Source organism: Vicia villosa, linkage group LG1, assembly GCF_029867415.1.
Source record: "Vicia villosa cultivar HV-30 ecotype Madison, WI linkage group LG1, Vvil1.0, whole genome shotgun sequence".
Taxonomy (NCBI): domain Eukaryota; kingdom Viridiplantae; phylum Streptophyta; class Magnoliopsida; order Fabales; family Fabaceae; genus Vicia; species Vicia villosa.
The window spans coordinates 6,992,570-7,012,851 of record NC_081180.1 but is presented as its reverse complement, the minus strand read 5'-3'; the positions used below and the strand labels follow the sequence as shown (position 1 = coordinate 7,012,851).

At 33.9% G+C, this 20,282-nt stretch overlaps 2 protein-coding genes across 3 annotated transcripts; one reads left to right on the top strand and one right to left on the bottom strand.

Annotated features, from left to right (window-relative positions):
• The first annotated feature begins 3,293 nt into the window (after positions 1-3,293).
• Positions 3,294-9,688, top strand: LOC131625482 (protein MULTIPOLAR SPINDLE 1-like). The gene is made up of 12 exons (XM_058896613.1): positions 3,294-3,722; positions 4,414-4,792; positions 5,972-6,156; positions 6,252-6,309; positions 6,409-6,555; positions 6,652-6,720; positions 7,139-7,218; positions 7,359-7,413; positions 8,265-8,378; positions 8,588-8,780; positions 8,909-8,979; positions 9,194-9,688. Exons 1-12 carry the CDS (start codon positions 3,294-3,296, stop codon positions 9,376-9,378), a joined length of 1,965 nt encoding a protein of 654 aa, XP_058752596.1. The 3' UTR covers positions 9,379-9,688.
• Positions 9,689-17,229: 7,541 nt separating this feature from the next.
• Positions 17,230-19,932, bottom strand: LOC131627614 (F-box protein SKIP1-like). Of its 2 annotated transcripts, XM_058898459.1 has the most exons (3): positions 19,545-19,932; positions 17,993-18,599; positions 17,230-17,566 (listed from the first exon to the last, which is right to left on the bottom strand). In XM_058898459.1, exons 1-2 carry the CDS (start codon positions 19,871-19,873, stop codon positions 18,026-18,028), a joined length of 903 nt encoding a protein of 300 aa, XP_058754442.1. In that variant the 5' UTR covers positions 19,874-19,932; the 3' UTR covers positions 17,230-17,566; positions 17,993-18,025. The 2 variants fall into 2 exon arrangements, with proteins under 2 accessions (XP_058754442.1, XP_058754440.1); XM_058898457.1 differs by lacking the exon at positions 17,230-17,566 and having other exon boundaries at positions 17,766-18,599; positions 19,545-19,931.
• Positions 19,933-20,282: the final 350 nt, after the last annotated feature.

The following is a 20,282-nucleotide window of genomic DNA, read 5'->3' as shown; positions in this document are numbered from 1 at the left end:
GGTTGGTGATTATCAGAATGGAGATGGGAGAAAAGTGAGGAACACGAAAGGAGAAGGAGAATAGAACAAGAAGTGCAGAGATGGGGAGAAGGAGAACGTGAAATTGAATTGGGGGAGAAGGAGAACGTGAAATTGAATTGGGGGAGAAGAAGGAAAACATAATATACTATGACACATCACCTGCCAGCTAGACAAAACAAACGGACGTTAGAGCCAACTTGACGGACAGGACTGACGTGATTACAATTAGAAACTTAAAGGACCAAATTGGCACGAAAATTAATTGAGGGACCAAAGTGAACCAGAGGGTAAACTTAAGGGGACCAAACAGGGTATTTTGCCAAACTAAAACCTAAGCCTAAGCATAATATTGATTATTATCTCCTTTATTTCAGCAATTACAATGTTAACTATCTTAAAAATAATATTATGTTAATGAATTTCATATTATTGATTCTAAAAGTAGGTAAGAGGTAGGATCACAAATTGTTTGTACTAGCTCTTCTATGCGGTTCTAATTATATTTATTTTTAAGATAATGGATGATAATAAAGTTTGTTATATTTATTCCTACCATTCCAAGTACTTTAAATAATGGATGTTAGTAAAGTTTTTCGGTATTGATTTAATCCCTCCAAAAGATAAATAGGGATGACAATAGATATTCATGGGTACGGATATTAGTTTCCTGCTACCCGTCCGTTTAATAAAAATGATATCCATACGCGCCCCATACCCGTGTAAATATATGTCGGGTGGGTATCCGTGAAATTTTAAATATTCGCGGGTATTTACGGATACCCATAGATACTTTTACTGTAATAAATTCAAAAACATCTTATAGTGAACATTAATGTAGAATGTGAGAAAATGCTAACGGAATGCATAAATTTCACATAATATTTAGTACAAATGTTATAAACTCCATAGTTCATAATTAAGCTACCACTTAGTATGCTAATTTTAAAAGGATATTTAAGTAATTTTAATAACTATTAACAAAAAAAAAAAGATACTGCGGGTGTGGATACTATCAAATCCAAATCCGTACCCGTGAATATCCGTTAAGCTATCCAACTCGTGTCCGTGACGGATTTTACCCGCGGATACCCACATGTATGTTTTTTTGCTATCGCTAGATGTAAATGAGATGCTATCTCTCGCCAGTTGTATAATTAATCATAAATCCACTAACTCCCAATACTCAATACTTTTTGGACAATAGATATGAGTGCAATGTTCTTTCTCGACCGTTGTATAATAAGATATAAACACTAATTCTCGACACTCAACTGCTTTTTGTTGTCACACAATTCTTAGACTATGTACAATGGTTACATTATTCAACACCCTACTTTTTCACTTTTTATCTTCCACATCATCTTCTCTCTCTTCCACCTAATAATTCAACACCTATTCAATTTTTTTTCACTACAATGGTTTTGTTTAATAAAATTCAACACCCTACCCCACATCATATTCTTATTTTCTTTTAAAGTTTTGTTTTTATGATTATATATTAATATCTATTATCAATTAAAATTAAATTAAAATAATTAATATTTAAACTTTTTTTTTAAATTTAATAATTTATTTATTTTTTCTAATTTTCTATTCTTAATTTTTTTTCTTGCAAGTAATAAATAAGAGATGTAAAAATAGTTATTTTTTAAAAAAATAAAATTATAAAAAAACTTAAAAATGCAATAAATACACTAAACACACAACACACTAAAAAAGAAACACACAAAAAATGAAACACACATAATTTAATTAGTACAATAGACTCGGCTCACAAACAATTTATTTAATCATGAAATAGAAAAAAAATTGAGAGAAAAAAGTGAATTTTTTTTTATGAGTCCAAATCAAATGAACCAAGTCTCTATTTATAGAGGAAAAAAAATAATGAATTTTGATAAAAATAGAAATAAATAAAAAATTTATTTACTATGAAATAATTAATTTTAAATGATTAAAAGAAAATAAAATCTAAATAATCACAACAACCAATAAAATTGTGTAAAGTGTTGCATGTGGCCCCACTTTTTTCTCATTCAACATGTTGAATCTTTTCAACACCAATTAATCCACATCACATTAAACACCTCATTCAACAAACCATTGTAGACATTCAACTATTGAATAATTTTTTCAACACCCCCATTGTAAATGGTCTTACATAAACATCAAAGAATTTTTTTTACCCATTGGAAATTTTTTTATTTTTCAAAGGAACTGTCAAATTTTACGAACTCATAGATTAATTGTATCAATAACCTTTTCTATACACTAATGATAGACACTACAAACATAATACATACATATTTTTTTAAACTTTCACATTAAGGGGCCGTTTGTTTTGTTTTTTAAAAAAAATAATTTTTATAGTGTTACATAATTTTGTGAATTTTTTTTTTACAAAAGAATTTTTTATAAAAGTTTCAAATAAAAATTTTATTTGAATAGTTATTCTTAAAATGTGATTTTAGGTATTTCATCTATTTATGAAAAAAAATTGGATATCAAAATTTTAAAAAATCACTTAATTTTAAAGCTATTTCAAATAGATTTTCATAAAAATCATTTTTGAAATACAACTTTTTAAAAAATTGCGATTTTGACTAAGTTTTGGTCTTTAATAATGTATGTTTATGTTTTAGCATATCAAAATTAGTGTTTTATTTTAGAAAAAACGAATATATTTTTTTTTATAATATTTTAAAAAATGGTTTTAGAAAATTTATTTTCAAAAATCCAAATAAATAATCTATTTTTTTAAAGCTGAAGCAAACATGCCTAAAATGGATTATGTCAATAATATTTTCTATACAATAATGATAGAGACTACGAAATGAAAACTTATTTTTTTTCAAACTTTCACATGTCAACTTAATCAACTTCAGAAATCAGAGTTCTTTTGCAGTAGGAATGTTGTTCCTGATACTAGGAATTTGGTGGCTACCTCTTTAGGAGTTCAACAAGTGTTAGGCACTGATAAGTTTCTTGATGTCCCTTCTATGGTTGGAAGAAGTAGGAGAGCAACCTTTAAGTTTATTAAAGATAGAATTTGGAGGAAAATTAATTCCTGGAGTAGTAGAAGCTTATCTCAAGCAGGGAGGGAAACCATGATTAAATATGTGTTACAGTCTATTTCGACTTATATGATGAGTCTTTTTCTACTTCCTTCTACTTTATTAGATGAGATTGAAAAGATGATGAGCTCGTTTTGGTGGGGTAGTAAAAGAGATAGAGCTAGAGGCATTCACTGGTTGTCTTGGGATCGTTTATAAATGCCAAAAGATGTAGGGGGCATGGGTTTTAAGAATTGCAGTGCCTTCAACTATGCGATGCTAAGCAAACAAACTTGGAGAATTATGACTAATCCTGATACTCTTGTCTCTCGTCTTTATAAAACCAGGTATTTTCCTAATACTGATTATCTTAACTCTAATATTGGCCATAATCCCAATTATGTATGGCGAAGTATTTGGAGCTCCAAATTTCTGATGAAGGGATGTCTCAAATGGAGTATAGGATCAGGAGAGAATATTTCGGTTTGGAATCAAAATTGGCTTTTTGATGGCACTTCTCTAGAAAACCCGTGGCTACACAACTTGCTTGTGAGTAATCTTAAAGTCTCATATTTGTTGATTCCAAATGGCAAACAATGGAATCATGCGTTGGTCTTGTCACTAGTAGGTGAAGATATTGTGCAAAAGGTAAAAAAACACACCGCTTTTTGTTTCAGTTCGAGATGACATATTGCATTGGAGGTGTGAAAAAGATGGAAAATTCTCAATTCGTAGTGCTTATCGTTATTGCATCAACAAAGCTATTGATACTTCTCACCTTAGGATTAATGAAGGATGGAATTTGTTATGGAATATTAAAAATCCCCCAGAGTTAAGAATTTTTTGTGGCGGTTATGTATTGTGTGCCTACTAGACGGAGACTGTTGGATAAAGGGATCTCTGGCCTAGCTATCTGTGTTGGTTGTAGTAATAATGAGAAAAACTCTTACCATCTATTCTTCCAATGTCCCAAAAGTATCGAGTGTTGGAATAAAGTGGGGTTATGGCCTATGTTGAAACATTGTAGTAACAACGGAGGGTCGTTTGCTTCTGTAATTTTTTCTTTTTTGCAGGTTTCAAATCATGACCATAATTGATTTTCTCCGTCACTCTATGGAGCATTTGGAAAGGGAGAAATAATCATATTTGGAATGTCGTGGAAGAACCGATAGATGTAATATGTCAGCGAGCGTCTCAACTTTTGGCTGGATGGAAAGATGCTCAGCAATATCGCCTAAACAGTGAGATTAATACTCATCCATAAACTGTTACTAGGTGGTGCAAACCATCGGCTGATCGACTCAAGTGTAATATTGATGTTTCCTTTTCTCATAATAAGGTAGGCATCGGTGCCTGTATTAGAAATGACGCTGTCCAGTTTATTGCAGCCCAAACAGAATGGTTTTCACCATGTACTGATGTGGTTATTGGAGAAGCTATAGGCCTTTTGAGAGCTATAAAGTGGGTAATTAATGTGGGCTTCGACAATATGAATTTTGAATTAAATGCAAAACAAGTTGTAGATAATGTGAATTCTGCGAAGCCTAATGACTCGGATTTCGGAGCTATTATCGACGATTGTAAAAGGCTGATTACTCTCTTCTTTAGGAACTCTCATATTAAGTTCGTTAGAAGACAAGCCAATGAAGTTGCTCATGCTCTTGCACGTGTGACTCCATCTCTTGCTAGTTTTCATAATTTTGTTGATATTCCAAGATGTATTCAAAATATTATTATTATTATTATTATTATTATTATTATTATTATTATTATTATTATTATTATTATTATTATTATTATTATTATTATTAATGAAATGATCTAATTTTTTCTTGTAAAAAAAACTTAATCAACTTCAATTTTGATTTTTTTGTCTTCTTCTACTAAAAGAAAGTATGTATGGATGGTGAATTAATGATTTTTTTTTTTATATCATACACATGCTCACATACACCTAAAAGAGTGTTAAAATAACATTTATCACAAATTTGATAAACGTGACATTTTAATATTAAGAACTTAATTTTATAACCTCAATTGGCAAAATCCAAATTCACATAAAACAACCATAAAATAGGATTTGGGGCACTTTTATAAATTTATTAATACTAATTTTTCTTTCTAACATTAAATGTTTGACTAGTTCACTTCTCAACTATACAGTATTTCATCTTATTGGGGATCAGACGATTGGGGCATGTGAATTGAATTGTGGTCGGTTCAAAGAAGAGGAAGGAGTACTTGCAAGAAACTCCGATGTCAAAGTAAGGTTCAGAATATAAAAGCAAGTATGAAGTATAGTGAAAGTGAGTGCTTGACCCTCTTATGTAAAATAATATTTATAATATTCCAGTGCTGGACTTAGGTTGCTGTTTCGGGCTAGATTACGCAGCCCCAAAACAGGAGAATGCTAGAATCCTAATTGGATAGGACAATGTCAACACATAACCTTCAACCTGGTTCAACTGCCCGTAGACCTCGGAAGAGGAGGACCAATTCTTTCGTTGAACAGTTGATCACGTGCTCTTCAAAGGACACAAGGGCGTGACACCAACAACTATAATCAGTTGGATCTCTTCTTTCGTTGAACAGTTGATCACGTGCTCTTTGAAGGACACAAGGGCGTGACACCAACAACTATAATCAATTGGATCTCTTATTAAACCTTCACCGTGGCATGCGGGACTGGAACCTGCCTGACGGTGGACCAGCCACATCCCGAGTCGAGAACAATATCAATTAATTATTTAAAAAATATTATTTTTCAATTTCTTTTCCTCTCTTATATTTTATTTTTATGCGTGTGCCGATACTTTGTAGCTCTCTCATTTATGTACTACCTTATAAAAGGATAAAATTAGCTCCATAAAAGTTTACCATACTAAACGCTTTAATAGGTTTCGCGCGTTTTTCAATTCGAATTCTGAAGGAAATGGTAGAGGATGGAACCATCGCAAACGATGAATCTATGAAGCTAGCGATAGCGGTTGCGCTTCTTAGATCAAAGTTCACGAAAAATGTTAAACAGTGTAATCCAATTTCTCCCTCTCAATCAGAAACTCTTCTCCGTTGGAAACGAAAGGTTCAAAACTATGCTCTCTTATTTTCTTCTGAAATAGTGAAATTCGATGCGTTTTTTTTCTTCTGATCTTCGTTATTTCGTGTTTTGGATCTCAGGCTAAGGAACGGAAGCAAGAGATTCTACGGCTCAGAGAAGATCTGAAAGAATCTCAAGGTTCGTTCGTGATTCAATCTTTTACTATAAACGCATATTCACGATCACGAGCAATGGTGCTATGGTTTTGAGTTTTTTTGTTTTTGTTTTTGGATTCAGATGCTTCACATTGTGATCTATTTCCTGAGAACGCTTCTTGCAAGTGCTATTTCTTCGATAATTTAGGGGAATTAAGTTCTAAGTATCATGGAAATGACTCGTTTAACAGATTCAATGACGTACTTCGCCGGAGATTTCTAAGACAAGGTATCCTTATCAATTTATTGGGATGTTGTTATTATTTGAAATTGTGGCGTCGTGATTTTGAATTAAATATTGACGTTGAAGATTTGGTTTATGTAGTGCGATTTAAGGAAAGGAGGAGAAGGATTGGTTCTTCATCTTCGTCAAGTCAGCAACGACTTTGTTTAGGTATTTGTTAATAGCATTTTCAGCCATAATCTCTGAAACACCAACACTTCTGAAAAAATGTGTGTCCAAAATATTCACAATCTTCACCGACACTTGTGATTACGTTTAATTTATTAATTTTTTAAATTATATTACTGGTATCGATGTGTCTGTGTAGGTGTTGTTTCCGGTGTCCTTGCTTGATAGGTCATTACTGAATTTTGATAATCTAATGTGTAATATGTTAGTTACTTTATTTGGTCTATAAAATTACTAACCTAATTTATTGAGAGATGTTTTTGTAATTTCAATATTTTCAAGGACATAGTACATCGCCTCACACATTTAGCCACTAAAATAGCTCTTTACCCTTTTTAGGAATTTAAAAGTGATTGTAGTTGCACTAAATCTGCTTTGTAATTTGCAACTAAAACTGCAGGTTTAGCTGAGGAGGATGATACAGAGCAGCTGAAAGCATCTGTTGATTTTCTTGTGGAGTTGTGTGAGACTGTATTACCTGTCAGTATGCTTCACTACTTAGTAGTAGCATTTTTGTTTAACCAATTTGTTATCCAAATATTGCATTGAATATAAACGTTTTTTTTTATGTACTAAAATTTTTAATTTTATTTCATAAGGGTATTCGTTGTAATTTGCAGGTGGATGATTCCAAGTTTGCAAACATGGCACACCAAGCCGTTGATTTTATATTGGGTATTATGCTCTTTGAACTAATTGAAGAGCTTTTCCTAGTCTTTTTCCCCACAAATTAAATGTTTGAAATCACATGCTTTCTAAATTTGAAAAATCTGACTCTTCAAGCTGTATACTTATATTTAGTATACTACTCTTTTCCCTAGTTGAAGACTTTTTCCAACTTCTTTCAATGTAATAATCGGAATTTGGAATCATATACCTTTTCTGTCCTGCTATTTTTATTCTAACTTATTTTGGCATCATTATTGATTCTTCTTAATTAGCAACAACGACGTTCCATCCTTGCATGTATTCTACTTGCTTATGCATTGTGACATGATTGGTATTGGCCAATTAGGAATTTTAGAGTTGCTTACTTATCCATGCAGCCATTGAGAATTTCATTGATCTGCTGAAAAACATCCCTGTGGGAAATTATCTGTGTTCTAGTGTTGGATAAGTTAATGATTTATCTCTCTTTGTAAGTAAAGCCTAGGATAGGACTACCCTACAAATTTTGCGGGTAAGTCTCCTTGTTGGTCGATAGGCAAAGCGAATCTGTTGTCTTTGCACATCCAATGGTCTCTTGCCAATACAGCTGCTAACTCTGGTCAGTTAGCTATGAATTGTTTATGGCTGTGGGCTTACAAGCAATATAAGGTTAATGTAATACAGGTTCCTTGCTCCACATTCTTCGCATCAAGTGGTAACTTACTAGAGATTAACATCAAATTTTACCTCTTGAACTCGACTTTATTTTCTTTGATTTTTATGCTCTTATTATGGACTATTAGCATTTGCATTACTCATGAAACCCAGTGCCATATTCTTTTTCATTCACACTGAATTGTTGTATGTCTTTGCTGAAGTTTCATTGAAGACTCTTCTGTCTACGGGAAGGAACCTGGAACTAGTTGAACGAATTATCAATAGCCTAGTTACACGTTTGACGTTGAAGATGTGCTCGTACTTGTCAGAAAATGGTATTACTAATTTGAGCTTAATGACTATAACTGAAATCCACTTACATTGTTAGTGTAATATGTATTATAAGACCTTAAACTAGTGTAGAAATGTAATGTTTCTGACCTTTATTCTGCAACTTAACCACTTAATATTGTTTTCATTTTTTATATATTCTTTACTCAATGGGTCTTATGTCCCATTTCTTTTCCAAAATCCTATCTTCTAGGATCTCAACACAGTGGCCCCGATGCACAGTTCTGTATTCAGCATTTGGTCCGTAAACTTGGCAGTGAGCCTTATATTGGCCAACGGGCTATACTTGCAGTATGTCAAAGAATTTTGGTGCTAGCAGAACGTTTGCTTTTCTCTGATCCATTTGATGACTCTTTTTCTAACATGCACGAATGTATGTTCATCATGTAAGTTCTTTACCACTGCACATTACTATGATCTCCAAATTTAAATAGGACAATAATAGTGCAATTTAGGTTTTGTCTGAAAGAGTAATGATTTTGAAGAAAATCTTATTTTTATTTTTGGGTGTCAGGATCCAGCTTATTGAGTTTTTGGTGGGAGATTACTTATTAGAGTGGTCAAAAGCTGAAGATTTAGATACCAGTATGCATCATATTTCCGCCTATTTATATTATTGTTCAACATAAATTCTTATTCATCTTTTCTAATTTCCTGTTATCTTGGAGCCTTGATTTCTTTGACTCGTAGCAAATAAAAGGCTGCCTCATTCAACACTTAATTTTTCAGCTATTAAATTCTCCTTCAATTTGTTTGCCAACAAAATGTTGTTGTTAATTGACTGTCAATATTGTTGCAGTGCTCCTTGAAGATTGGATGACGTCAATTGTTCAGGCAAGAAAAGCATTAGAACTTCTGGAAAGCAGAAATGGACTATATGTCCTCTATATGGACCGTGTCACAGGTGAGTTGGCGAAACATGTTGGTGGAGTCTCATTGCTTCAGAAGGTTAAACCAGATATGTTTAATCGCTTGTTTCACTAAACATTGATTCAATTATGAGCAATATATATGGCCCATATAGGGAAAAAATGGTATATATGGAAACTAGGGGAATAGATTATGCCCAACTTTCCTTCTTCATTATACTTTGGCCTATAAACTCATTTTATTCCTATCTTATTAAGTATTAATACCAACATGCCGAGATGTCAATTCCCAAGTTTACTTTCTTTCAATGGATTCAATTCTCATATCCATGACCTTCATCAATACAAAGTGCTTTGTTGCCTCTACATATGTAGTGGGATCTTTAGAAAAGCTAAATATGACTAAATTGTGAAGTTCATCACTTGCATACCTCTCATTGTCTGTAACATACTCTAATCATTTAGCCAAATTGGTAACATATTCATTTTGTTTATGGATCACTCCTAACAGCGACGGTACAAACTCGGTACTTTTACAACCCAATTGTTTCATATGAATGTAAGGCACATGTGCATATACTAGGCACCTAAAAAAAAATCACTTATTGCTGGTTTGTTTCCACTCCAAGCTCCCTCATGGCTAACATTGTTTACTACAAACGTGGAACTTCTATTCATTTCCCAATTTGGCCCTATAAGAACTTCATTCTCTAATAACCGCTTTTCACGACAGGCACATGGTATTCTTTAATAAAAGGCAAAATAATAGATCGCTACGTACGTGTGGTTCTGTAGCTTGAATACAATTAGTTTTTATTTTATAACACAAGCAACATGTTTTTCATTTCTGCACTAGATTATGGGTTCTTGTAACATAATATTGGCATCCACACAATTAACATTTCTCCTTTCTTCTGTCTTATTTCTCCACTATCAAAAGCCTGTACTCTACCCATTAATTCATTTATTAGGATTTAAGGTTATTTATTTCTTCAATCTGTTTTAGTATGTAAATTGATTTGAAAAAGTAATCTACATTACTTACAAGTGTAAGAAAACTTAGCAAAAAAGAATGGTTAAAAACTAAAAATCTTTGACGCAAGAAGCCTTCACTATATAACATACACTTGTGACTTTTTATTTAACAGAAAAGAAAAAAAAGCTAACTCCTCAAGGTTTTCAATCCAAAGTAATTTGAAGAAATAATAATTTGAAAAAATAACAAAAATAATTTTTTTGTTTATCATAAAAAAGCCACATATGTGAACATACAGACTCATGCACGTAAAGATATGTGGCAGCCATTGATGAATGCATGAGAAGAAGAAGAAACTGTATGCTAGAACAGAAGAAGAAGAAGAAGAAGAAGAAGAAGAAGAAGAAGAAAATGAATGCAAGTTTGTATATTGATCAATCTCAAGAGCTTCAATGATTACATACACTTATTTATATAGCTAGCTTAGTTCATAACTAACTAACTAAACTTCTTAACAAACTTCTAACTAACTAACTAACTCTAGGAAGTTAGTTAAGTGTCACTTGTATCTTCTTCTTTTACAGCCCCCCTCAAGTTGGAATAAATGTCAATCATTCCAAGCTTGGACTGAAGATGGTAGAAAGGACCCGGATGAAGAGATTTGGTGAAAATATCTGCCACTTGTTCTTGAGTAGTAATCGGCATCAAATGTATGGTACCATCGAGGACACGTTCACGAACTACATGACAATCTTTCTCAATGTGTTTTGTTCTTTCGTGAAATACTGGATTTGCAGCAATGTGCATAGCGGACTTGTCACAATAAAGGATAATGGGCGATGTAGATGGGAGATGGAAATCATTGAGAAGGGAGAGAAGCCTAACACCTTCACATGTCGTGTGGGCTAAAGCACGATACTCAGCTTCAGATGAGGATCTGGATATCACAGCTTGTTTCTTACTCTTCCAACTAATGAGTGAGTCACCAAGAAAGAAGCAACTGCCGGAAGTGGAACAACGGGTCTCAGGGCAAGCTCCCCAATCTGAGTCAGAGAAACCTGTGAGTCGTAAGGCAGAATTGGCTTTGAAAAGGAGACCCTGGCCAAGATTATTCTTGAGATAGCGAAGGACATGAATACCAGCAAGCATATGCTTGTCAGTGGGATTGGTGAGAAATTGAGAAAGCTTGCTCAAAGCATATGCAATCTCAGGTCGTCGAGTGTGTGTAAGGTATAGATCGATCAAGTAGGCATCTGTATGTAGAGGGTTCAGAGATAGGAATGCCAAGACTTTGATGGAGCTGTAAGTGAGGCTGCATAGGTGTGTTACAAGGTTTAGCACGAAGGAGCCCAACATCATTAATTAAGCCTAGGGCATACTTCCTTTGGCAAATAGAAATTCCATGAACATTGCAAGCAACTTCGAAACCAAGGAAATATTTGAGAGTACCTAGGTCTTTGATGCTGAATTTTGCATCCAATAGTCTTTTGATGTGAGTGATTTCCTCAGGGTCAGTGCCTCCAAGGACCAAGTCATCAACATAGACCAAAATGACAGTGAATCCTTGAGATGATTGCTTGGTGAATAATGAATAGTCTTCCTTGGACTGTAAGTAACCAGATGCTATAAAAGTGTCAGACAATTTTGTGTTCCATTGACAGCTGACTTGTTTTAAGCCATATAAGGATCTTTGGAGTTTACACACAAGATCAGGGTGGGGTAATTCCAAGCCAGGGGGAGGCTTCATGTATACTTCTTCAGGAAGATCTCCATGAAGGAATGCTGTATTGACATCAAGTTGGAACAACGGCCAATTATGAACTGTTGCTACTGCAAGAAGGACTCGAATAATAGTCATTTTTACCAAAGGACTGAAAGTGTCTGTGTAGTCGAGACCTTCAGTTTGTGTAGAGCCTTTTGCAACTAAGCGAGCTTTATATATTTCAATAGTCCCATTTGCATGAAGCTTCACTTTAAATACCCATTTACAGCCATTGATTTCTCCTGAGGAGGCAGATGCACAAGTTCCCAAGTCTTGGTTTTAATCAGAGCAGACAACTCAGCTTTAATAGCCTTCTGCCAATTAACATCAATCATTGCAGTCTCATAGGATTGTGGTTCATGGATGGATGATAAATGCAAAACAAAATGTTTGTGATCAGGAGACAACAAGTTATAATTGAGTACATTGGAAAGTGGATACTTACACTTGGAAGATGATGTGTCACCAGCTGAATTTTGCTTGTCGATTGTATCTGCCAAGAGATTGCAGTGATAGTTTTTAAGATAAAAGGGTGGCTGAGTATGTCTGGATGATTTTCTGATAGGGTTATGAATAGGTAAAGGGTCAGGTGGGGAAGGATTAGATGCAGACAATGGTTCAGGTGAATCATTAATAGGTGAAGGGTTGGCACTATGGATAGGGGATGTATTTGATGGCAATTGAAGAGGATCAATAGGATCAGCCATGAAATGATGATCAAACAAGTCATCTAAAGATGAATTTGGAGGTTGTTGGGTAGGACTGGTGGAAGTAAGGTTAGGTTTGTAAGGAAATGTGATTCAAAAAATGTGACATCTCTAGACAGAAACAGTTCTTTACAATTGAGATCAAATAAGAGGTGTCCCTTCACACCAGGTTTGTAACCTAAGTATATGCACTTTCTAGACCTAATGTCAAGTTTTTTTCTGTTAGCTTTGAGAGTTGTAGCATAACACAAAAAGCCAAAGACTTTGAGGTAGGGTGTTAAAAAGGACTTGGTAGGGCGACTTATGTTGTAAGAAAAGTGTAGGAAGTCTGTTAATGATATGAATTGAGTAACTGACAGCATGAGCCCAGAAAATATGAGGTAAATTGGCTTGGAAAAGAAGATCTCTAGAGATGCCAAGAATGTGTTGATGCTTTCTCTCAACAATTCCATTTTGTTGAGGAGTACCCACACAAGAACTTTGGTGTGTGATACCTAGTTTCTGATAGAAGTTATGAAGTTTAAATTCATGGCCATTGTCAGACCTGATGCATTTGACTTGGCAACTGAATTGTGCTTGAACCACAGTTACAAAGGATTGGACAAGATTTGAAGTTTCAGATTTCTGTCTCATAAGGAATAACCATGTAAATCTACTCTTTTCATCTACAATGGTAAAAAAATCTAAACCCCATCATGGAAGGAGTGGCCAAGGGTCCCCATATATCCATGTGGAGTAGATCAAACACAGCCTTAGAGGTATGATTACTATGAGAAAATGGTAGTCTCTTTTGCTTGGCATAAAAACACATATCACAAGGTAAATTGGGATTGACAGGTTTGATAAAAGGAAAAACTTTATTGAATTCAACAAGCTTGTCATGTGAAGTATGTCCAAGTCTTATACGCCATAAGCTACAATTGGAAGATTTATTTACAGGTATTTGCACATTGGAATTAACAAAATGACTAGGTGGATTAGGGTACAAGGAAACATATGGAGTTTTGAGCAGATACAATCCACCATGTAGTTCAGCTGCGCCAATCATCTTCCTAGATGACAAATCTTGTATGACACAAGTAGTATCAGTAAAAATAAGTTGGCAGTTGAGGGATTTGGTCAGTTTGAGAACATAAATAAGATTGAAAGCAAAACCAGGCATATATAGTACATCTGTGATGTAAAATGATTCAGTGAATTTAATGGTGCCTGAAAAATTGGTAGTCACAAGACTGCCATTAGGGAGTTTTATATTGACATGTTTAATTTGTTTGATGCATTGAAAATAATTTTGGGTAAAACAGACATGATCAGTTGCCCCTGTGTCAAGTATAAAGGTTTCAGGTTGAAATGAGTTTGAAAGGGTACAGATAATACCTGAACTGGGATTGGTTTGTGATGTAAGGTGATTAATGCTATGAGACTGCAAATTTGATGCATCTTGGAGTAAAGCCAGTAAAGCTTTGTGCTGCTCAGGAGTAAAAGCCAATCCAGAGTTTACTTGTGCATTAGCTTCAGAATCATCATGTGGAGTAGCATCTGGTTTGTCATGTGAAGTGGTGTAATTGTTGACTGTACCATCTGGCTTCCAATTGGGAGGATAGCCATGCTTTTTGAAACATGTATCAATGGTGTGGTTGGTCATTCCACAGTGAGTACAGACACAATTACCTCTTCCTCTGCCACTATTAGTTCTGCCCCCTCGAAAATTACCTCTGCCTCGAGAAGAATTTCTAGATTGTGACTCACGATTGGTGTTAGGAATAGCTAACACTTTAGATTCATCAAGAGGGGCACCATTTTGTCTTTCTTGTTGAACAAGTAAGGAATAAACCTTGCATATGTTGGTAGTGGACCCATCAGCATGATTTGAGATCTGATTGCAGTATATTGGTCATTCAAACCTTTTAGAAACCTAATAACTCGATCACTATCTCTGTATGTGCGAATCTTGGTAATAGCACAACAAGTAGGATCACATTCACATGTAGGAATAGGGCGAAAATTATCTAATTCTTGCCATAAGATCTTTAACTTGGTGTAATAAGAGCTAATAGAGGCATCACCTTGCTTCAAAGTGCAAATTTCTTCTTGTAAATCAGAAATGTGAAATACATCATCATGATAGAATCGTTCCTTCAATTCAGTCCACATGTCAGTTTCTTTCTCGATCCAAAGGATGCTTTGAGCGATTTCTTGATCTACAGAATTCTTTATCCATGACATAATCATTGTGTTGCACCTGTCCCAAGCGATGGCATTGAAGTCAAGATCAGATGGACGAGCCAAAGCGCCATTGATAAAGTGAAGCTTGTTCTTGGAACGGAGTACCATTGTCATTGAACGCGATCAAGAATGATAATTGCTGCTAGATAGAAGGGGAGTGACAAGAATCAAAGCTGGATTTTCATTTGGATGCATGAAGTAAGGATTGAGAGTATCATTTTGATACCCTTTTTGTTGGTTGCGAACCACTGATTCTCCATAAACACTGCCTTCATAATTCGCGGACATGATGAAAGATGAGTGAAGAAAGATGAATGTGTAGAGATTGATAACTTGCGAAATGCAGCGGAAAAGATCACAGGCTGATACCATATTAAGAAATGTGGTTGGGCCTAACACAACCCTACAAAACCGGCTTGTAGGGTGAGGATTGCCCCCACTTATAAGGACATGTTCAGGTCATATATTGTCCGATGTGAGACTCTTAACACACCCCCTCACGCCCAGAAACACACAACTGGAGCGTGGAAATAAATGGTGGGTGGCCCGATAGCGGAAACCATAATAGGTGGCCCACCGAATCTTAAACGAGGCTTTGATACCATGTGAATATACAGACTCATGCACGTAAAGATATGTGGCAGCCATTGATGAATACATGAGAAGAAGAAGAAACAGTATGCTAGAACAGAAGAAGAAGAAAATGAATGCAAGTTTATATATTGATCAATCTCAAGAGCTTCAATGATTACATACACTTATTTATATAGCTAGCTTAGTTCATAACTAACTAACTAAACTTCTTAACAAACTTCTAACTAACTAACTCTAGGAAGTTAGTTACGTGTCACTTGTATTTTCTTCTTTTACAACATATAAAAAACAATTTTTTGAATGATTGATAAATTTTTTGATATTCTATATATTTGATAGTTGAAAAAATAACAAAAATAATTTTTTTGTTTATCTTAAAAATCAATTTTTATTAATAAAAAAATCACATATAAAAAAACAATTCTTTGAATGATTGATAAAAAAATCACATAAAAAATAAATTTCTGAATAGTTTACTCTAAACAACTTTTTATTTAAAGTAAGTTTTAATCATTTTGTTAAGTTTGTATTTATTTAAATTTATATATATTTTAAAATCTATAACAAACCAGTAAAAACTCTTTAAAATGGTTATTTTGTTAAAAAAATATGATTTTTATACGGTTTTCCCCAACAAAACCCCAACATTTCATTCCGAACACTATTATATCAACTGCTCAGACAAAAATTCTCTTGAATTCGTTCCAACAGTATATCAACTCCACCAAGTTTAGCTTATTAAAAAAAAAACACTCCACCAAGCTTAAAGACATAAAACTTCTTGAATTGTTTACAATCTCAAAATATTAATATACTTTTAGAAGTTACTAATCGGATTCATTGGTGTAAATGATACGAAATTTAAAACAGACCAAAAAAATACAACTTCATTTGCCTTGTTCAAATAGTACCAATTTGGAAACGGCGTTTGGATGCTGAAACGAGACTACTTTTTATAACTTTCCCAGATACGTGAATTTCTAACGTGATATTAGGAAACGCAGTACCAAACAGGTAAGTATACTTGGATTTGAACTTCTCAAATGAATAAAAGAAATCATAAGAATCCTTTATTTCTCTTAAATAAATTCAGCTAATTCAACTCAGAATAGTTGAGATTCAATGTAACTTTGAAATATCAAAAGTAACAAAAAAAAGAAAAAAAGAAGCTAAAGATGATTACATCTTTATAAGGTATACATGTTATCCGTCTTAAACTCCTCAAAGTTACAAGCAAATATCCCATTTAAATGAGTTAAGATTAAAACTCCTGGTAAATGTCCTCAAAGTCACAACCTGCTTTTGATTTGTATATTATACACACGAATACCCTCTTGCTCTTATCTTGTATTTTAACTATAAACTAGAACTGCATTTGTAAGCTTCCCTATCCGTATGGAATACCCTCTTGCTCTTATCTTGTATTTTAATTATAAACAAGAACTGCATTTGTAAGCTTACCTATCCGTATGGTTTTCATCATGTGCATAAATAATGCAAATGATGGATGCCACTTGACTCAGTCGTTATATCTAAGGTTGCCGAATTCAAGAATCTATGTAAACTCATGGAATTTTTGTAGTCTTGATTTGCAAGTTGCAAGAGTTTACTGAATGCAAAAATGGTATTTTCAACATTACAACAGCATGACACAATTTAAAACCCTATGCGTAGTAAGAATTCAAAATTCAGACTCAGTGATAAACCAAACTGCAATAACATGATTAAATATTTGTAAGCAACCGATAAATTAAACAGGGTTCATAGCTCCAGGCCAAACCAAAGCAAACCAGACCAATAATGCACAAGCATAGCATCATGTTTCAAATATGATACACTATATCGTATATTCATTCAATCAATTTAGAACTCGCTTTTCTATGAATATACCTGAGTTTAACCCAAAATGATTTCATAAGCAAGTCGCGATCTTGTCCAATTCTCTGAGTTAACTTTGGAGTTTGACAGCCATGCCTCGATCTTAAACTTTAGAATCACAACACATCTCAATGATACTAGCAAATAGTTCAACAACTACCTATTCATTGACAACCAACTTAAGTTCTAGCAGTAGAAAAATTCCTATAAGACTATATGCATATATGTTTGCAACAAGAGAATTTCTCTAAGCAAGAAAGATACAAAAAAAGTAAAACATGAATTTTAAGAACATAATACAAATTGTTATGACAGATTGCAAGCAAGAATATATAAGAAGTAATCCAGCAGCCAAAGCAAAGAGAAATAATCACAATATTATTATGTAAATCCATTACGGGGACCTGAGACAATTATCTTCTATACATACACATTACAGATACAAGTAAAACATACAACATAAAATAGGAATTACAAAGACAATGATTATAAATTCTATAAAATATAATTGACAGGATCAATAACTAAAGAAATTCAATGAAGATCTGCATAGATCAATAGAAGGAAGATGGGTTGATAGACTCACAGTTTACATCTTGGATAATCTTCTTAACAATGTTCAGATTCGGAAAACATCTGTTTGAAATCTTTCATCATATAGTCTCCAATGTCCATATCTTTCAGTGTGATAGACAGATCTTGGTATGTAGAAATTTGGTTTTTTAATGTCTTTCAAGTGCGACAAACTTGACGATGCATTTGCAATGTCTCGGCTAGTTAAGTTAGCACAGCCCGACAAATCCAAGTATTCAAGGTTAGGACACCCTTGACATATCGAGTTGAGGCCTTTAACAGTTAACTTGGAGAATCTAATCTCGAGCCACTCTAGATGAGGCATATAATTAGCAATAGCAGCAGCTTCAGAATCTCCATCTTGCGGACAAGCATTTAGGTAATCATCGGGAACAATCCCTATGTGTTGGGAAGGATCAAGCCAATTCATGAGATTTCTCTTAAGAACCTTAAGGTTGGAGCAATTTCTTCCAATCAACTCAATTGACTCATGAGTTATCTCATAACAATAGCTGATGTCCAATTCCCTTAAATTTGGACACCCAGTAGCAATCTTAGAGATTGAATCATCAGTAACACGAGGGCAGCTTCTGATTGACAACACCTCAAGATTTGGACATCTGAAATGCAGTTGAATTGTGTTCCAACAAAAAAAAAAAGATAAAAAAAGAAGAAACCCAAAGCTTCGAGCATTTATACACACTTACAGACATAAAGGCTATATTCCCCAATTAGGATTGTTCAAAAAAACTATGAGCCAAACCGAATGCCAAATCGAACAGAAGTCAAAATAACCAAACCATTATGTTTGGTTAGTGAACGGACCATATCCTACAAACATTTTTAGAACCGAACCATATGACAAATAAACAGAACCTAAATTGAAAATAAAATAAAAAACTAAAAACAAGTTTTAAAATCTTTTTGAAAAAAATTGAAAAATTGAAAAATAGTTTAATTATTCGGTTCTTTAACAAATGGTTCGATTTGGGAAAATTTGTCTTCTAACGGTTCGGTACGGTTCAGAATTTCGAAACGATATGTCAAAATTTTTGGCTTGGTTTGGTTTTGACTAAATTGAAACAGTTCGATTCGATGCAAGTGAACTTTTACTATGATTTAGTGAACTGCCCATAAACAGCCCTAGCCCCAAATGTTGAATGGTGTATAATTGTATTCCCAATTGAAAGCAGAAAACAATTTACACGCTCATTTTTTGTTTGGTTCAGCAGTAGAAAAAATTGATTTTTGAATAAGTTAATAAAATAGATTATGGCTAAAAGTTAATCAAAAGCAAAGTAATTTAATTTGGTTAAATTCATGTAATGGTGTATTGAACAATAAATTGGAGCCTAAAAATCAATTGTAGACAATAGCTATAAATTCTAACTCAAAGTTCAAATCAAATAGAGTCAAAATCAATTCTATTCAGAATCTTATAAAAACCAATTATAAACTTCTAAAATCAATTTTGCCTCCTCAACATGAAAAAGATATACACTTTGGGCAATTTCAGAATGAAAACCTAATAATTGAAGAACCAATTTCCAATTCGAAATTTGTACCTTTGGGCAACGAGATTGAGGGAGCGATCAGAGCAGTGTCGAATGCGAATCTGTGTGAGGAATTGATGAGTCGATCGAACGATAGATAGAAGCATGGAATCGATCTTAAACTCGAATTGGAGGGTCCACCAGCGAGGTGACTCGGATGGCGAGTCGAAGTAAGGTTCGAGGTTGAATTCGGAGTGAAGAGAGGGTTCCTGGAGAGCGGCGAACCATGATTTGCAAACAAGCATCGCACCGCGCCATTGATCCTCGAAGGTGAGTCGAGATAGGATGTTGATGAGACATTCGCGAGTCAACTCGCCCCACTCGGACTCGTTTTCTTCCATTTCTCTTTCTGTTGTTTGGATTGGATTCGCAACTTTTGCAATGCTTGTGCTAAATACGTACAAGTTGCACCGTCATTAACTTAATTGATAATCAAAGTAATAAAAAGTATTTTTTATTTTTAAAATAAAAATTAAAAATTAGAAACTTAAAAGGGTTTAATGGTACACCCTCTCTATTCAAAAGAGAATACTTAACTGTTTATATAATTAAAAAAAAAAAAGGCTAAAATGGAACGTGATTATTATGTCTATAACTATATGTTTAGAAGATTCTAAAAATAATCGATTTTAAACTCATTCACTAATGAAAATCCATTTAAAATTTTTGTTTTCGCGAAGTTTATTTAATCCATAACAAACGAATTTTAACACGCATATAAATATGTAAAATCAAAGTGTATTAAGTGTC